Source organism: Heptranchias perlo, chromosome 3 (assembly GCF_035084215.1).
Source record: "Heptranchias perlo isolate sHepPer1 chromosome 3, sHepPer1.hap1, whole genome shotgun sequence".
Lineage (NCBI taxonomy): Eukaryota > Metazoa > Chordata > Chondrichthyes > Hexanchiformes > Hexanchidae > Heptranchias > Heptranchias perlo.
In genome coordinates this window covers 123,749,114-123,767,412 of record NC_090327.1, presented here as the reverse complement: position 1 = coordinate 123,767,412, position 18,299 = coordinate 123,749,114, and the positions used below count along the sequence as shown (strand labels likewise).

Genomic DNA, 18,299 nt, shown 5'->3' with positions numbered 1-18,299 from the left:
ACAAGTGAACTCTGTATCCTGTTTCTCAACTCTGGGGGCTGACCAGGTGCACTGAGATGGTCTTTTCCGGATCCTATCTAACGTCTTAGCCCTGTAGCAGCAAAAAAAATTCATCATAGCGCTACAGGAAAAAAGTTCAAGGGTGCGATGGCATATTGCAAATCCCTGTCCTACTTTCTTTTAGGTAATTGTTGATTAGATTAGAATATGGAACAACTTGTGAAAATGGTTCTGTATTAGCTGATTGAATTCTAGTGCTTCAGGATCAATGTAAACTTTCAATACTGGATATTTAAAGTTGATCATCTCGTGAGTGATTGAGTCAAGCTACATTAGTGACCTGCATTCTGAAATAGCTACATTCTCCGCCTGCCTGAGTTCCATCTATTAATCTGTCAATTGCAAATCTTTCTATTTGTGTTCTTCATTGACTTTTTTTTGGTCCATAGTCATTCTTATGATAGGAAGCACAACCATCTGTGATATTGACAAGTCATTTGGAGAATTTTCCTTCCCTTATCTGACTTCTGCTTTCATCTCATAATGTCGTTGACCAGCTCTCTGATTGATGAAATGTGAAGTGTCTCGGCAGCTAGTGATTGTGCTTTATATACTAGGAGACTTGGGGTTTAAATCCCAACCTGAGCTGACACTCAAGATTTAGACTCTGCCAGATTGTGTGTTGCCTTGATATTGGCTGGATTGTTGAGTATGGCAAACGTCAGAAAAGGGAGACTAATCAAAAAAAAAGTCAGTACATCTTTCAGGACCAGCTGTGTAGCTGATACGGATAAGTTTATACAGTATATAAGGAAAGGAAAGGACTCGCATTTATATCGCGCTTTTAATGACCTCAGGACGTCCCTAAGCGCTTTACAGCCAATGAAGTTCTTTGAAATGTACTCACAGTTGTAATGTAGGAAACGTGGCTGCCAATTTGCGCACAGCAAGATCCCACAAACAGCAATGAGGTAATGACCAGATAATCTGTTTTAGTGATGTTGATTGAGGGATAAATATTGGCCAGGTCACCAGGAGAACTTCCAAACTGTTCTTCTAAAAGTGCCCTGGGATGTTACAACCATCTGAGAGAGCAAAGAGGGGCCTCACTTTAACAGCTCATCCAAAAGATGGCATCTCCGATAGCACAGCACTCCCTCAGTTCTACTGAGTGTGTCAGCCTGGATTACGTGCTCAAGTCTCTGGAATGGGGCTTGAACCCACGACCTTCTGGCTCAGAGGTAAAAGTGTTACCAATGAGCCAAGGCTGGCACCAATGACAGAAAATGTGACTGGCACACAATAATAAGCAGTTTTTACATGAGTTAGTATGAAGAACAAAACTCGCATTTATATGACACTTTTAATATAATAAAACGTCCAAGGTGCTCCACAGGTACGATTATTTGTCAAAATTTGACTCCAAGCCACATAAGGAGATTTTAGGACTGGTGATCAAAAGCTCGGTCAAAGAATTAGGCTTTAAAGAGCATCTGAAAGGAGAGAGAAGTGGAGAGGTTTAGGGAGGGAATTCCAGAGCTTAGGGCCTAGGCAACTGAAGTCTCAGCCGCCAATATCGGAGCGATGAAAATCGGGGATGCTCAGGAGGCCAGAATTGGAGGAGCACAGAGATCTCGGAGGGTTGTAGGGCTGGAGGAGGTTACAGAGATAGGGAGGGTGAGGCCATGGAGGGATTGGAAAACAAGGATGAGAATTTTAATATCGAGGCGTTGCCGGACTGGGAGCCAATGTAAGTCAGCGAGCACAAGGGGTGATGGGTGACTTGGTGTGAGTTAGGATACGAGCAGCAGAGTTTTGGATGAGCTCAAGTTTACGGAGGATGCAAGGTGGGAGGTCAGCCATTGGAATCCATGGATTAATTTTAAAAAGCTTCAGAATAACACCTACATTTTCAAAGTCTGGAGGCACAAACACAGAAAACTTACCCCTTAAACTCCTTTAAAAGAATTCATCCAGCTTTTGTGGAGTGAAATCGCTAATTAGTAATAATATTTCCTGTTTTTTCCCAATGTTCTCTCCGACGGAGCTGGCTCTTGCAGGAGTAGGGTTCTACGGTTGGTAACCGCACTGTAGTACCTTACTCCAAGTGACGTTCCTTCACAGGTAATCCCAGAAAGTAAGGTTGGCAGGCTGTTTGATTTTAGCAAGTTGAGCCCAAACCTGTTCTCAACTGACATCTATACAAACACTTTCCAGCAGGGATCATTTGATGGTAGTAAGGAGGAGGGACTCTGGCTACTTTTCCTGCTGCTTAGCCCAGAACACTGAAATCAATGTTAATTCCCTCTGCCCTGTCCCCCATCCCCCCGTCCCGTCCCAGTGTAACCCTGCTGAAGTGTTTTTTTCTTTTTTGAACCTGCCTTTCATAAATAAATTAATAAGAAGGCTACTCTGTCTTCTGCACTAGTTTTCCCATTTTCCACCAATGGTAGTCTTTGTTGTACCACCTGTAAGGCAAGGAGACCAAAACTGTACACAGTACTCCAGGTGAGGTCTCACCAAAGACCTGTACAACTGTTGTAAGACTCCAACTCCCTTGCAATAAAGGCCAACATGCCATTTGCCTTCCTAATTGCTTGCTGTACCTGCATACTAACTTTTTGTGTTTCTTGTACAAGGACACCCAAGTCTCTCTCAACACTAACATTTAATAGTTTCTCACCATTTAAAAAATATTCTGTTTTTCTATTCTTCCTACCAAAGTGAATAACCTCACATTTCTCCACATTATACTCCATCTGCCACTTTCTTGCCCACTCACTTAACCTGTCTATATCCCTTTGCAGACTCTTTGGGCTCAAATTTAACCTTGAAAAACGGGTGGGTTGGGGGCAGGAGGTTATAAGCTCACTATTGTGGCTCTTACTGGGGGAAAAATTCAACTCCTGACCATCCGTTTTGCACCTGAGAAAATGGGCAGCCAGGAGTTGATAACGGGGGGAGGTGGGGGCACCTTGCCCTCCCCCCACCCCCCCACCATTGACACCCAAAGCCCATCTGATTCCAGGCCTGTAAATGGACAAGCAGCCCAGCCGCCTGAAGCAGGTGTATGGCTGCTTTACTCGGCAAATGAAGATCCTAAACCAGTTATCCTTAAAGGGACTGCTGGAGGCCGCTCCAAAAACGGCCACAAAACTGTCTCAAAAAGTTACATATTTTGTGGAGCCTGAAGAAACGGGAGTACTCCTCCTGGCTCCACAGAAAATACTGTGGGCCGCTTGCTGGGCACTGACTGGCGAGCTGCATCGTCGTGCCCGCCTAGCACCCGCAGCTCGCTGCTTCCAAATTTGGCTCAGGCCTCAGGCTGGCACAGACTGGCACACAGAGTAATTGCTCCGTTGACTTGTCACCCACTTTGGGCACAAGTTGAATTTCTCTCCCCCACAGCATCGAACGAGGAAGGACTCGTGCGGGTCTCCCACAACAGAGGTCAATGGGAACACTCTCGAGTGGCTGCAGTCATACCTGACGCACAAGAAGATGGTCGTAGATGTCAGAAGCCAATCATTGCAGCCCTAGGGGCTAAAAGGGTTAAATTATGAGGACAAGTTGCATAGACTAAGCCTGTATTCCCGTGAGTATAGAAGATTAAGGGGTTACCTAATTGAGGTGTTTAAGATGATTTAAGGATTTGATAGGGTAGATAGAGAGAAATTATTTCCTAGGCCGTTCAGGGGTGAGGTCAGGAATCAGGTCTTCACGCAAACGGTAGTGGAAATCTGGAACTCTTTCCCCCCAAAAAGCTGTTGAGGCTGGGTGTCAATTGAAAATTTCAAAACTGAGTTCAATAGATTTTTGTAAGAACATAAGAAATAGGAGCAGGAGTCGGCCATACGGCCCCTCGGGCCTCCCCTGCCATTCAATCAGATCATGGCTGATCTTCCACCTCTACTCCACTTTCCTGCCTGATCCCCCTATCCTTTGATTCCCCTAGAGTCCAAAAATCTATCCATCTCAGCCTTGAATATATTCAACGACTCAGCATCCACAGCCCTCTGGGGTAAAGAATTCCAAAGATTCACAACCCTCCTCATCTCAGTCTTAAATGGCTGACCCCATATCCTGCGACTATGCCCTCTAGTTCTAGACTCTCTAGCCAGGGGAAACAACCTCTCAGCCTCTACCCTGACAAGCCCCCTCAGAATCTTATATGTTTCAATGAAGTCACCTCTCATTCTTCTAAACTCCAAAGAGTATAGGCCCATTGTACTCAACCCCGCCTCATAGGACAACCCTCTCATCCCAGGAATGAATCCAGTGAATCTTTGTTGTACCACCTGTAAGGCAAGGAGACCAAAACTGTACACAGTACTCCAGGTGAGGTCTCACCAAAGACCTGTACAACTGTTGTAAGACTCCAACTCCCTTGCAATAAAGGCCAACATGCCATTTGCCTTCCTAATTGCTTGCTGTACCTGCATACTAACTTTTTGTGTTTCTTGTACAAGGACACCCAAGTCTCTCTCAACACTAACATTTAATAGTTTCTCACCATTTAAAAAATATTCTGTTTTTCTATTCTTCCTACCAAAGTGAATAACCTCACATTTCTCCACATTATACTCCATCTGCCACTTTCTTGCCCACTCACTTAACCTGTCTATATCCCTTTGCAGACTCTTTGGGCTCAAATTTAACCTTGAAAAATGGGTGGGTTGGGGGCAGGAGGGCATTGAAAATTGCCACCATTTCAGACCCCCCCGCCCCCAACCCGCCGTTTCCAGTTTTCACCAGGGCGGGAAAAGGGGCGGGTGACCAACCCGCTCCCAGGAGGCGGGTTGGACCTTAAAACCTTTCAAGGAGGCTTCAGGCCCTCATTTTTCTGGACTTCCTGATTTCAACACTGTGGGGCTGAGATTCCTGGGCCTCCTGCTTTATACCTTGTGAAAGGAGGCGAGAAGGCCCAAGACTAACAGGTAGGTGCCTAGAAAGGTGCAGGTTGTGAGCCTGGAAGAGCAGGAGTGCTTCTCCCTGGCCCAGCAAGCCTACCTGCACCAACCTCCCAACGATCGGGGATACCCGATCGCGGACTCCCGACCCCGATATTCCCCCCCCCCCCCCCACTCCGAATCCCGACCCCGGTCCTCCCCCCACTCCGATTCTCCCACCCCGATCCCCGATCCTTCCACTTTGATCCACCCTCTCAACGATCCCGGACCCCCGCAATGACCCCTGATCCTGACACCCCCCCCCCCGTGACTGACGCCCAATCCCATCCCCCATGACTCACGACCCCTGTGCCAACCTATGCCCCCCGTGCCCATTCCATCCATACAAACAAAGACTTACCTGAACACATCCTCCCATCAATTAGCCGGTCAGTCCAACGGGAAACTGACAAAAAAAGACGTCCTTACGTCAAAACCGTAAGGACGACCGGGAAACCCGTACTAGTGGGTTTCCCAACCTCAATTTAACCCCTCCGCCCCCTTCCTGGCTCGCTTTTAAAATTGAGCCCTTTGTTGTCCTCCTCACAGCTTACTTTCCCACCTAGCTTTGTATCACCATCAACTTGGATACATTACATTCGGTCCCTTCAGATGAGTCATTAATATAGATTGTAAATAGCTGAGGCCCAAGCACCGATCCTTGCGGTACCCCATTAGTTACAGCCTGCCAACCTGAAAATTACCCATTTATCCCTACTCTCTGTTTTTTGTCCCTGAACCGCTATCCATGTTAATATGTTACCCCCAACCCCATGAGCCCTTATCTTGCGTAACAACCTTTTATTTGGCACCTTTTGAAAATCCAAATTATACTACATCCACTTGTTCCCCTTTATCTACCCTGCTAGTTACATCCTCAAAAAATTCTAATAAAATTGTCAAACACGATTTCCCTTTCATAAAACCATGTTGACTCTGCCTAATTATATTATGATGTTCTAAGTACCCTGTTACCACTTTCTTAATAATGGATTCCAGCATTTTCCCGACAATTGATGTCAGGCTAACTGGCCTGTAGTTCCCTGTTTTCTCTCTCCCTCCTTTCTTGTTTGCTACCTTCCAATCCGCTGGGACCGTTCTGGAATCTAGGGAATTTTGGAAGATCATAACCAATTAATCCACTATCTCTGCAGCCACCTCTTTTAGAACCCTCAGATGTAGGCCATCAGGTCCAGGGGATTTATCGGCTTTTAGTCCCATTAGTTTCTCAAGTACTTTTTCTCTACTGATAATAATTACTTTAAGTTCCTCACTCTCATTAGACCCTTGGTTCCCCACTATTTCTGGTATGCTTTTTGTGTCTTCTACTGTGAAGACAGATACAAAATATTTGTTTAACGCATCTGCCTTTTCCTGATTCCCCATTATAATTTCTCCTGTCTCAGCCTCTAAGGGACCAACGTTTACTTTTGCTACTCTCTTCCTTTTTACATACTTGTAGAAGCTCTTACAATCCGTTTTTATATTTCTTGCTAGTTTACTGTCATATTCTATTTTCTCCCTTTTTATCAATTTTTTGGTCATCCTTTGTTGGTTTCTAAAACTCTCCCAATCTCCAGGCTTATTACTCTTCCTGGCAACATTATAGGCCTTTCCTTTTAATCTAATACTATCCTTAACTTCTTTAGTTAGCCACGGGTGGATCACTTTTCCCATTGAGTTTTTATTTCTCAATGGAATATATATTTGTTGAGAATATTGAAATATTTCTTTAAATGTTTGCCATTGCTTTTCAACTGTCATACCTTTTAATTTAATTTCCCAATCTACCTTAGCCAACTCACCCCTCATTCCTATGTAATTAGTTTTATTTAAATTTAAGACTCTAGTTTCGGACTTAAGTATGTCACTCTCAAACTCAATGTGAAATTCTATCATATTATGATCACTCCTCCCCAGATGATTCTTTATTGTGAGATTACTAATTAACCCTGTCTCATTGCACAATACAAGATCTAAAATAGCCTGTTCCCTGGTTGGTTCCATGACATATTGCTCTTGGAAACCGTCTCGAATGCATTCCATGAACTCGTCCTCCAAACTACCTTTGCCAATTTGATTTGCCCAGTCTATATGAAGATTGAAGTCCCCCATGAGTACTGCATTTCCTTATTTACAAGCTCCTATTATTTCATGATTAACACTCTGTCCAACAGTATAGCTAATATTAGGGGGCCTATAAACTACTCCCACCAGTGTTTTCTGCCCCTTATTATTTCTTATTTCCACCCATACTGATTTTACTTCCTGATTTTCTGAGCCAAGATCCTTTCTCACCACTGTCCTTATGTCATCCTTTATTATTAGGGCTACACCCCCTCCTATTCCATTCTGCCTGACTTTTCTAAACATCATGTACCCTGGAATATTTAGTTCCCAATCTTGCGCAACCATGTCTCTGTAATGGCTATTAGATCAAACCTATTTATCTCTATTTGCGCAATTAATTCATTTATCTTGTTACAAATGCTCCGTGCATTCAGATAAAGAGCCTTTAATTTTGACTTTTTACAATTTTTTCCTGCTTTGACCTTACTTGCTGTTGTACTATTATTGGTAAACTCTCTGCCCCTTCCTGCCACACTCTGCTTATCTTTACCCAAATCATTACACTGCTCTGTTGCCTTGACTTTTCTCATTAGATTTCTAAATGTCCCCTCACCTGACCCCTCCCTCACTTTCTAATTTAAAGCCCAATCTACAGCCCTGGTTATTCGATTCGCTGGGACTCTGGCCCCAGCCCGTCCCAACGGAACAGCTCCCTCTTTCCCCAGTACTGGTGCCAGTGCCCCATGAATCGAAACCCCTGCCTCCCACACCACTCTTTGAGCCACACATTTAACTGGCTAAGGCAAGGGTATTAAGTGTTACGGTACAGATCAGCCATGATCTAACTGAATGGAGGAACAGGCTCGAGGGGATGAATATACATACTCCTGTTCCGATGTTCCTAGGACATCAGTGCCAAAGTTCCTCAGGGCAGTATCCTCGGCCCAACCATTTCCGGCTGCTTCGTCAATGACCTTCCCTCTGTCATAAGGTCAGGAGTTGGGCTAGTCACTGCTGACTCAACAGCGTTCAGCTTCATTCACAACTCCTTCAACAATGACGCAGCTCATGCCAAACATACAGCAAGGACTTGGGCAACATCCAGGCTTGGGCTGACAAATGGTAGATAATATTGCGCCACCTGAGTGCCGGGTAGTGGCCGTTTCCAACAGCCATCCTCCCTGACCTTCAATGGCACCGTCATCATCGAATCACCCACCATCCGCCTCATGGGAGTCACCATCGTCAGAAGCTTAACGAGACCAGTCATATCAGCACTGTGGCTACAAGAGCAGGGCAGGGCTGGGTACTCTGCGATGAGTGGCTCACCTCCTGACCTCTCAGTGCCTCTTCTCCATCTACAAGGCTCAAGTCAGGAGTGTGATGGAATACTCCCCATTCACCTGGTTGGTGCAGTGTCAACAACACAGAGGGAGCTCGACACCATCCAGGACAATACAGTGTGACTGATCGGCACCCTTGCTACTGTGAATTCAAACTTATTTGTGTCCATTTTCTTTCTTCATTTCCTGTCCCCCGCCCCTCCCCCATCCAAAAATATCTCCCTATTGTAATACAGCTTCCTTCTTCAGCTGGAAATTAAGGGAGTGAGATTTTAACCCCCAAAACGGGTGGGTTGGGGGCGAGTGGGAGTTGAAAATAGTTGGGTTTTTTTGGGTCGCAACCGCAAAATTCCCAGTGGGAAGCCTGTACTTTTACACGCTCACGTTAAACTCGGAAATGGAGCCGGGTTGCGGTCGTGACCCAAAAAACAACCATTTTCAACTCCCACCCGCCCTTAACCCACCTGTTCTTGAGGGTTAAAATCACCCCCTAAATCTTCCTGGCTCAAAACTACTCTTCACAGAGACTGCCAATTATGCTTAATGATTGTTGGCTAACGGGAAATGTGTTTCAATGAGGTTAGAACTGCACTTCCAACCTTTTCCTGCCTCTGATATGCCGTGCTTCACTTCTTTGAAGTGGTCTGGCCAAGAGGTCATCAAGCTTAACCTTTGAAGGCAAACAGGCTCCAAAAATGGTCAAACTGGTATTTAGAGTCAGACCTGAGAAGAGAGCCATTATTTTAACATGACAACTGCCTCTCCTATCGACTTGATATTTATTATGTCTGATATTGTTCTTGGCAAAGAAATACCACTGATCTCAATATAGCGTTAGATTATAACAATAGATGTGTTTATATGTGGATCAGCGGGTAGCATTCTTGCCTCTGAGTTAGAAGGTTGTGGGTTCAAGTCCCACTCCAGAGCCTTGAGCGCATAATCCAGGCTTAGACTCCCAGTGCAGTACTGAGGGAGTGCTGGACCGTCAGAGGTGCTGTCCTTTGGATGAGACATTCAACTCAAGCCTCGTCTGCCCTCTCAGGTGGATGTAAAAGATCCCATGGCACTATTCAAAGAAGGGCAAGGGAATTCTCCCCAGTGTCCTGGCCAATATTTATCCCTCAACCAACATCCCTAAAACAGATTATCTGGTCATTGTCACATTGCTGTTTGTGGGACCTTGCTGTGTGCAAATTGGCTGTTGCATTTCCTACATTACAGCAGTGACTACACTTCAAAAGAACTTCATTGGCTGTAAAACGCTTAGGGATGTCCTGAGGTCGTGAAAGGCGCCATATAAATGCAAGTTCTTTCTTCTTTATGTAAATGGTTCCCTACTGTCGACATATTTTCCAGTGTAGCAGTATTACTGGGTATTTCCATTCTATCTGCCCGTGTATATCCATAAGATGTTAAAAGATTCGTATCCAGTGCACACTTCAGGTAAGCATCACACTTACTGCCCGTCAAACTTTAACAGTCACACTTCACATTTCAGCACATCGTCCGATTCACCGTGAACAACACCGCAGGAGAGTTGCTAGTATATTTATATAAAAACAGAAACTGCTGTAAACACACATCAGGACTGTCAGCACCTGAAAAGAGAAAAGGTTAACTTTTTTTTTGGATGGTGATCCCTAACTTAAGTCATTTTTCTTCTTCTGTGCTACAGGAGAGAGACCTTTCCAGTGCAGATACTGTCCTTACAGTGCCTCCCAGAAGGGGAACCTGAAAACACACGTACAATGTGTCCATCGCGTGCCATTCGACAACACCCAGTACCCAGATCGCCGGTTCAGACTCTCTCGGGGTGATGATCTCTACAAAGCAATGGAGGAACAGTTTGATCACTTTTCATCAGAGCACCAGGTATCAGGAGCAACTGCATTGGAATGAGATGATCTTTGAACCCTCTCGATCCTGAGAAATTTCAGGATTTCTCCATTAACATTCAGTGGGAAACCACTTCGCTAGGGGGAATGTGGCTGCATTGTTACTATCACTTCAGGTCTCGCAAAGAAGGCAGTGAACAATCATGCATGTGATATCTTGAGCCAAAAATTGAATACTACTTCTTTTCCGATGAATGACTGCAGTCTGCAGACTATTGAAAATAAGTTTACTGGCCTGCAAGCAGAAAGCTGAAAAGTTGTCTGTTCAGAATGCATTTTTATTGATTATTTGCAGAGAGGATGTGAACTGGTTAAATCCTCTTTTGTTTTGGTTACACAGGACTGATTTTTGGCCTTTCCTTAGAAGTGGATGGACTTTGGGAAAATCTGCCATGTTCTTGAGGTGGGAAGGAGGCTGATGCTAGTTAGTGAGAGACTAGTTACTCGTGTCAGTAAAATACATTAATATGGACATGCAATTCAGCCCTTACCACATCATCAAAACTGGCTGTTAAACAAGGAAGGTCAAAGTTTATCATAGGTGCATTCATGTAGGGGTTTTTATTTATGACTGGATTCTCTTTTGGCAAAAATAATTCATGTTAAAAATTAAAAGCCAGCGTGGAAGTTCATGTCGTCCGGAAGGGTTCTTGCTATCCCTGATAGAAAGGTACTAAATTTTAACATGAACTCATTATTATGTGTTTTTTTATGACATATTAAATATGAACTGTATCTGGACTGCCCCTTCCTCATCAGTCTTGACTGCATTTCAGGATATTTTATACAATCAATTAGTTTTTCTGCAAATACAAATGTTGACACAAAGGAAAAAAAGGTCCTGGGCTTATCTTGTTTGGCAATGATGTCAGTCAAACACTAAGAGATATCTACTCATTGCTTCAATGCTCAGGAGTGTGTAACAAGGCTACTCTACTTTCCTGATGAGTCCTCGTTGTTAAACCACAACTTGTTGATATCCTCTTACACAAAAGCTGCAGATACCTCTTCTGTTTTGGCTATATTGTTTTTTTCTTTCTTTTGAGATATCCCCTGATTTGGGATCATGGGATATAAGGAGAAGCCATCAATGTACAATATAATGAATTTGAATCTAAATACAACTGTTCCAACTGTGACCCAAGGGGCCTGAAATTCCTCTTCTAACGGTAAATTCAAGAGAGGGCTGCTGTTTGCTGGCTAATCGCCATCTAGCAAAAATGTGTGAACACGCTATTTTGTAGCGCGATGCCAGTGAATTGATATACATTGGTAATGGAGAAACATCAGCCGGTCGCTGCGGGATTACTGTAAGGATTCTTTAACACTTCTCAAGTATTGAATGGGCCGCTTGGCCAGTACAATTCTCTTGAATGCAATTTAACGCCATGTGGAGTGTGCATGTATGGGTCAGAAAGGCTGAGCACCAATGAAAAGAAGAAAGATTCACTGACAAAGTGCTCCAAGCTCTAATGGATGCTGCAATGGAGTATTGCAATCACCAGTGCCTCTGGCCTATGGTGAATGAATAAATCAAATTCTATTTTTATTGCATGGGATTCCAAGATTTTTACTGGTCCTTTTGGGGTTGCATCCCAACCATTTTGGCGGAAGTTCGTGCCACACAAGGTGAGACTTCACCCGCAGAACATACTAAACGCACACAATGAAATGAGTTCCTGCTCACTGTTTTCTGCCATTTCTTTATAAAAAGATGGGGGGGGTGGGTGATTTTAACCTAACTTGCGGGCGGGAAACCCACAGGATCAAGTGCAATTTACTCTGTTGTGGAGAGTAAAATTGGACGGGGTGCAGAACCAGCGTTGCACCCAATCCCGTCAGTTTCCCAACGGGCAGGTTATGTTAAAATGGATCTCACTGTGTCAGATGTCCCAAAGTAATAGTGACAGCTACAGTTCTCCGCAGACGTTATACAGGTAAAGAGAACAACACTTCCTTGATTACAGGTATGCCCAATAGAAAGTAATTTTGTGTTTCCCGTGATTGGCCGTTAACAAGGCCTTAAAAAGCACCAAGCAGCTTTCTTCAGAGGCGAGATGAGGAGAAATTTTTTTACGCAGCAAGTTGTTACGATCTTGAATGCAAAGCCTGAAAGGGCGGTGGAAGCAGATTCAATAATAACTTTCAAAAGGGAATTGGATAAATACTTGAAGGGGAAAAATTTGCAGGGCTATGGGGAAAGGGCAGGGGAGTGGGACTAATTGGATAGCTCTTTCAAAGAGCCAGCATAGGCACGAAGGGCCAAATGGCCTCCTTCTGTGCTGTATCCCTTTCCACTAAAGTCATTATTTTTTTGGAGGGGTAGAAATCATCAGGGAAGCACTAATAGATAAAACATCCAGTTGTGATTTCTCTCACAACTCAACCCCTTTTTAACGAACATCTGTTTCTCCCAAAATATTTATTACAGGAGGAATTTCAGACCCCATATGAGCAGTGGACTCATTTTAAAAAATATATACTTTAAAATGTTCAACATTTTTGTCTCACAGAACAATCTATGCACTATGTATTTCCCAAGGCTGTGGCCTTAAGAGAAAAAGATTCATTAAAAAGCCAAAATTTTCTACAAGCTTTAAGACATACTTTCATTTGCTGTACTTGTGAAGGTGGAAATAATTGAACAAAACCTACTGTATTTGGTTTGCATTCAAATCACAACGGTTTCTAAATGTATGGTGATAATTGTTCAGTACCATTGGAGGCAACAGTTTGGTGGAAGGTTACTGTTCTAACTCGGCTCTAGTATATAGTTAAATTACATGAAGGTATAATTACCTGGTGTAATTAACATGGAAATCTTACTAACACATGATTTGAGAAACTGTCTAAAGAAAGTACACCACTGTGATGAGGAAAATAACATGTAAGCTGGAGCTTTGTTATTTCATTCTGTGTAATCGCCGTTAAATTTGACAACTATTTTGTTATTGATTCCAAAAAACATTGGAAGTTGTAAAATAATCTAAAAGAAAGTTGTAAAATAATTAGAAATTTTTAAGATGATCTGCTTTGCTTTTTCCAGTTTTCTTTAGAATTTGTGCATTCTTAGCAAAGTCTTTTTCTCTCATATGGTAATTGTACAAATAACAACATCAACTACTTGCATTAATATAGCGCCTTTAACATAGTAAAACGTCCTAAGGCGCTTCACAGGAGTGTTATCGGACAAAATCTGACACCGAGCCACATAAGGTGCCATTAGAACAGGTGACCAAAAGCTTGGTGAAAGAGGTAGCTTTAACCTGCATTAATAATCTGTACATTCATGTTTGTACCCATCTGTAGATTCTGATCTGTGAGAGTCCCATTCCTGTCAATATCTTTCACAATTCAACATCATTTCTATTCACTGCCTCCTTCTGTCTTAATTTATATGTGGGCAGGCTTACTTAAATTGGGTATCAACTTAGACATCACTTTTTTTTCTTTAAAAGTTAAGTTTTGGGATTGAAGGGGTGAAATATTAAGAGTCTCTTTGGAAAACGAAAACCAGGTGTAATAAAAGTGCAGTGGTTTGTCCCTTTTTGTGTTCCTTGCACCCTCCATAAACTTGAGCTTATCCAAAACTCTGCTGCCCCTATCCTGACTCACACCAAGTCCTGTTCACCCATAACCTCTGTGCTCGCTGACCTACATTGGCTCCCGGTCCGGGAACACCTCGATTTTAAAATTCACATCCTTGTTTTCAAATCCCTCCATGGCCTCACTCCTCCCCATCTCCATAACCTCCTCCAGCCCTATAACTCTCCGAGATCTCTGCACTCCTCCAATTCTGGCCTCTTGAGCATCCCCGATTTTCATCGCTCCACCATTGGCGGCCATGCCTTCAGCTGTGGAAGCCCTAAGCTCTGAAATTCCCTCCCTTAACCTCTCTGCCTCTCTACCTCTCCTCCTTTAAGATGCTCCTTAAAACCTACCTCTTTGACCAAGCTTTTGGTCACCTGTCCTAATATCTCCTCACGTGGCTCGGTTTTGTTATCAAATTTTGTTTGGTATACACTCCTGTGAAGCGCCTTGGGACATTTTACTACGTTAAAGGTGCTATAATAATGCAAGTTGTTGTAGCAAAAGCCAGCATCTGTGCATATTGTGCTTGTATCATTCTCTCGGTTTAAAGCAGGCAAACTTAAATTAGGGGAACGATGTCCTCTGTACTGTGTAACAGATCGTAAACCCATTCTTTCTAAAGCGGAGAAAGGAAAATAGCGATAGATTGTTTCCACTGGTCAATGATACGGGAATGAGGGAGCATATGTTTCAGACAATCACAGAAACAATTTAAAAGAGAGAAAGAACTAAAGCGGAAGTCAAAAAATGTTTGCACAGAGGGCGATTGAAATGTTGGGAGTTTCCTGCTGCAAACCATTATCGAAGCAGATTCACTAATACTTTTAAAAGGAAATTAGATTGTTGCTTGAGAAAGAGGAATGTTAAAGTTTATAAGGAGCAAGCAAGAGAGTGGGGTTAGCTGGTTTGTTTGGAAAAAAATTCTGATACAAACCTAAAGGGTCGAATGACCTGTTTCTGTGCAATAATCTCTGGAGGTTCTATAGTTTACAATTTCATTACAGATCGTGCACAGAGGAAACATTTCCCCAAATGACCATACATGTTAAAGGCAACTTGCTTCCATGTCTCCTGTCAATGTCTCTCTTCAACTGGTCCCTTTGTTGCATGTGATTGAGACTTTCCCTCGCTCTCTGCAGGAAGTGCCTGACCTCTGCTCAGTGGCTCCCCATCCCTTGACAGAATGCCTAAGCCTGGGAACTCACATATTGGCCCAGATTTTGCTGGCAAAGTAACTGTGAATTTAATGACGCTTGCTGTTATTAGTGACGAGGAAGAGATACCCCGTGAGTTGCGAATCGCCACAAATTGCTGGACGATTTGCGCCGCTCCGCCGTTCGCCTCCCAAAAACGGCATCTCGCTCTCAACCTCCCCGTGAGTTTCGTGAAGTTGCTGCATTTGCGCATTAATTACCAATTAAACTCACCACAGAAAGTTAGGGCTGGCACTTACCAGCATAAGTACCCTTTTAATGATGAGATTTATGTTCCTGCAATGCCACTTAACCCAAAAAGGGAACAGTTTAAACCGTGGAGTCTCATTCCTGCAGGTAGTAAATTGTTAGAGATTTTTAAAATTTTAAATTTATTTTCTTACTTTACCTTTCTTTCTCTTTTTTCTCTCTCTCTTAATCCAATCTTTCGTTCGCTCTCTTTATTTCTCTTTCTGTACCCGATTTGACTCTAATTCACCCTCTTTCTCCATCGTTCCTCTGTTTCTTACTCAATCCTTAAATCTCATTGGTTAAGGAGCTAGCCTGTTGGTCCCATTGTTCACTAAGGTCCCAGAAGCTCCATCATCGGCTCGCACTTCCAGCAAGTTACAGGGCAAAAAGTTTTCAAGCTGAAGGGTGAGGGAGAAAGTCTAACTAACCAGGCAAGCTGCAAAATGCCCCACTCCAGCAAAATCTGGACCATTATGTAACATCGTGGATGTGAAAGCACATCCTATCAGCCCAGAGAGTTCAATAAACACACGTATACGTTTCTCTTTTTTTTGCTTTAGGTCCTTTTCCTCATTTATTATCTAATTTTCTTTTAAGTATTTTATTTCTTTGCTTTTGTAATCAATTTTTTTTTGTTCCAGAACTTATTAAATTTACTGTCCCTCCTATGAAGCAGTCAAAGATATGTAAATTACTTTCTCAACAGAAGCAAGTTGGAAACCCAGCTTGTGGAGACATCTTCTCACTCATGGTCACCTGTTCACCTGCACTCTGTACACCATCGCTGACATTACCAGTCTCACAGCGAATTACATGTGATTAACTTATGACTGGCCAGAAACCTGCAAAAACCTGATCAATAATACCTCAACCTGCTTTAAGATATGCATTATTTTTTATTAAATCACCACACTTTGTATATTTTTATCTAATTTTTCGTACCTTCAGTATGGTATTTAGTTTTTGTGTGGAGCATTCCATTCATAATGCATTTTGACTAAGGTTAGAAATATCCAGTGAAAGCAACTGATACTTTACTTACACTTTGCATCTAATATAAGGATCGAGCTTAGAGTGTGGATGCTTCTCTCCTCCATCCCCCTTCTCCTCCCCACCCTGTGGATTTGATTTCAAACAGTATTAAGAATGTTTATTAATCTTAATGGTTTCTATAAATTATGTAAATTAATTCCAATCATAGTTTATGGCATAGCATAGGTTATTTTTCTCCCCTAGCAGAATTGTGTCACAATGTGTTATTTTACTGGATTGTTATGTTTGGTATTTATTCAATTGGTTATCAATTTTTTTTTAAAAATACACTCTTTAAATCCATGCGCTTTTTGACTTAGTGTAATTTTAATTTTTGGGTTTTCTACTTCTGAGCAGATTAATGGAGTGTAAACATTTTCACGTCCGTTTCCATATTAAAGGTTTCTATAATCCACTTGTCGCCATGTGTTATGTATCTATGGTTCCAACAGTGATCTGATATCCCAGTAGTGACTCGGTGAGGTACCGGATGAGATGTTAAACTGAGGCCCTTTCTGCCCTCTTAGGTGGACATAAAAGATCCCACGGAACTATTTCGAAGAAAAGTAGGGGAGTTCTCCCCGGTGTCCTGGGTAATATTTATCTTTCAACCAAAATCACGTATTATCTGGTCATTCTCACGTTGCTGTTTGTGGGACCTTGCTGTGCGCAAATTAACTGCCACATTTCCTACATTCCAACAGTGAACGCACTTCAAAAGTACTTCATTGGCTGGAGGTCGTGAAAGGCGCTATATTAAAAAAAAAGCATTAAACGTGGGTGCCTGTGGTAAAACGGGATCAATTAACAGCATCATACTTTATTAGCCGAGGCATAGAATATAAGAGCAGGGAGGTTATGCTAGAACTGTGTAAAACACTGGTTAGGCCACAGCTTGAATACTGCGTACAGTTCTGGTCATCACATTACAGGAAAGATGTGATTGCACTAGAGAGGGTACAGAGGAGATTTACGAGGATGTTGCCAGGACTGGAGAATTTTAGCTATGAGGAAAGATTGGATAGGCTGGGATTGTTTTCTTTGGAACAAAGGAGGCTGAGGGGAGATTTAATTGAGGTATATAAAATTATGACGGGACTAGATAGAGTGGATAGGAAGGACCAATTTCCCTTAGCAGAGGGGTCAGTGACCAGGGGGCATAGATTTAAAGTAATTGGTAGAAGGATTAAAGGGGAGCTGAAGAGAAATTTTTTCACCCAGAGGGTGGTGGGGGTCTAGAACTCACTGCTTGAAAGGGTGGTAGAGGCAGAAACCCTCAACTCATTTAAAAAGTACTTGGATGTGCACATGAAGTGCCGTAACCTACAGGGCTACGGACCAAGTGCTGGAAAGTGGGATTAAGCCGGATAGCTCTTTATTGGCTGGCACGGACATGATGGGCTGAATGGCCTCCTGTGCTGTAACTTTCTATGATTCTATACTTACTGCGTAAGTGGGCAGACTTGCAATACCATAGATTTACCGGGACATCTTTTCAGTTATCTTCTCTCTGTTGGCGATCCTAACTCAGGTTATTAACAGATTCCCTCAGGAATTTATCAAAAATAGAAGGAAAGCAACTGGTGGGCAGAGAAGATTAGAATGCTGTTCTCCAGAATTCAAATTCAGCCCTAATGGATGAGCTTGAAAATTGATTCTGTTTATCAGCTCTAAGCACACTATTTAAAATGGGTTTGGACAGTCTCATAGTTTAAGGTGAATCAGAGGAACTGGAGTAGGCCCATTGAGCCTGCTGTACTATTTTTGTCAGCCGTGGCTCGGTGGTAGCACTCTTGCCTCTGAGTCAGAAGGCGATAGGTTCAAGTCCCACTCCAGAGACTTGAGCACAAGATCTAGGTTGACATTCTCAGTGCAGTACTGAGGGAGTGCTGCACTGTCGGAGGTGCTGCCTTTTGAATGAGACACTAAACTGAGGCCCCGTCTGCCTTCTCAGGTGGACGTAAAAGATTC

At 42.9% G+C, this 18,299-nt stretch overlaps 1 protein-coding gene across 2 annotated transcripts in view; it reads left to right on the top strand.

Moving 5' to 3' along the window:
• znf516 (zinc finger protein 516) overlaps nucleotides 1-13,315 on the top strand; it is a 189,912-nt gene extending 176,597 nt beyond the window's left edge. For both annotated transcript variants that reach the window (XM_067981937.1, XM_067981936.1), the window contains one exon: nucleotides 10,041-13,315. In XM_067981937.1, coding sequence (XP_067838038.1) covers nucleotides 10,041-10,264 — 224 coding nt within the window. In that variant the 3' untranslated portion in view covers nucleotides 10,265-13,315. The remainder of the gene's footprint in view (nucleotides 1-10,040) is intronic.
• The last annotated feature ends 4,984 nt before the right edge of the window (nucleotides 13,316-18,299 follow it).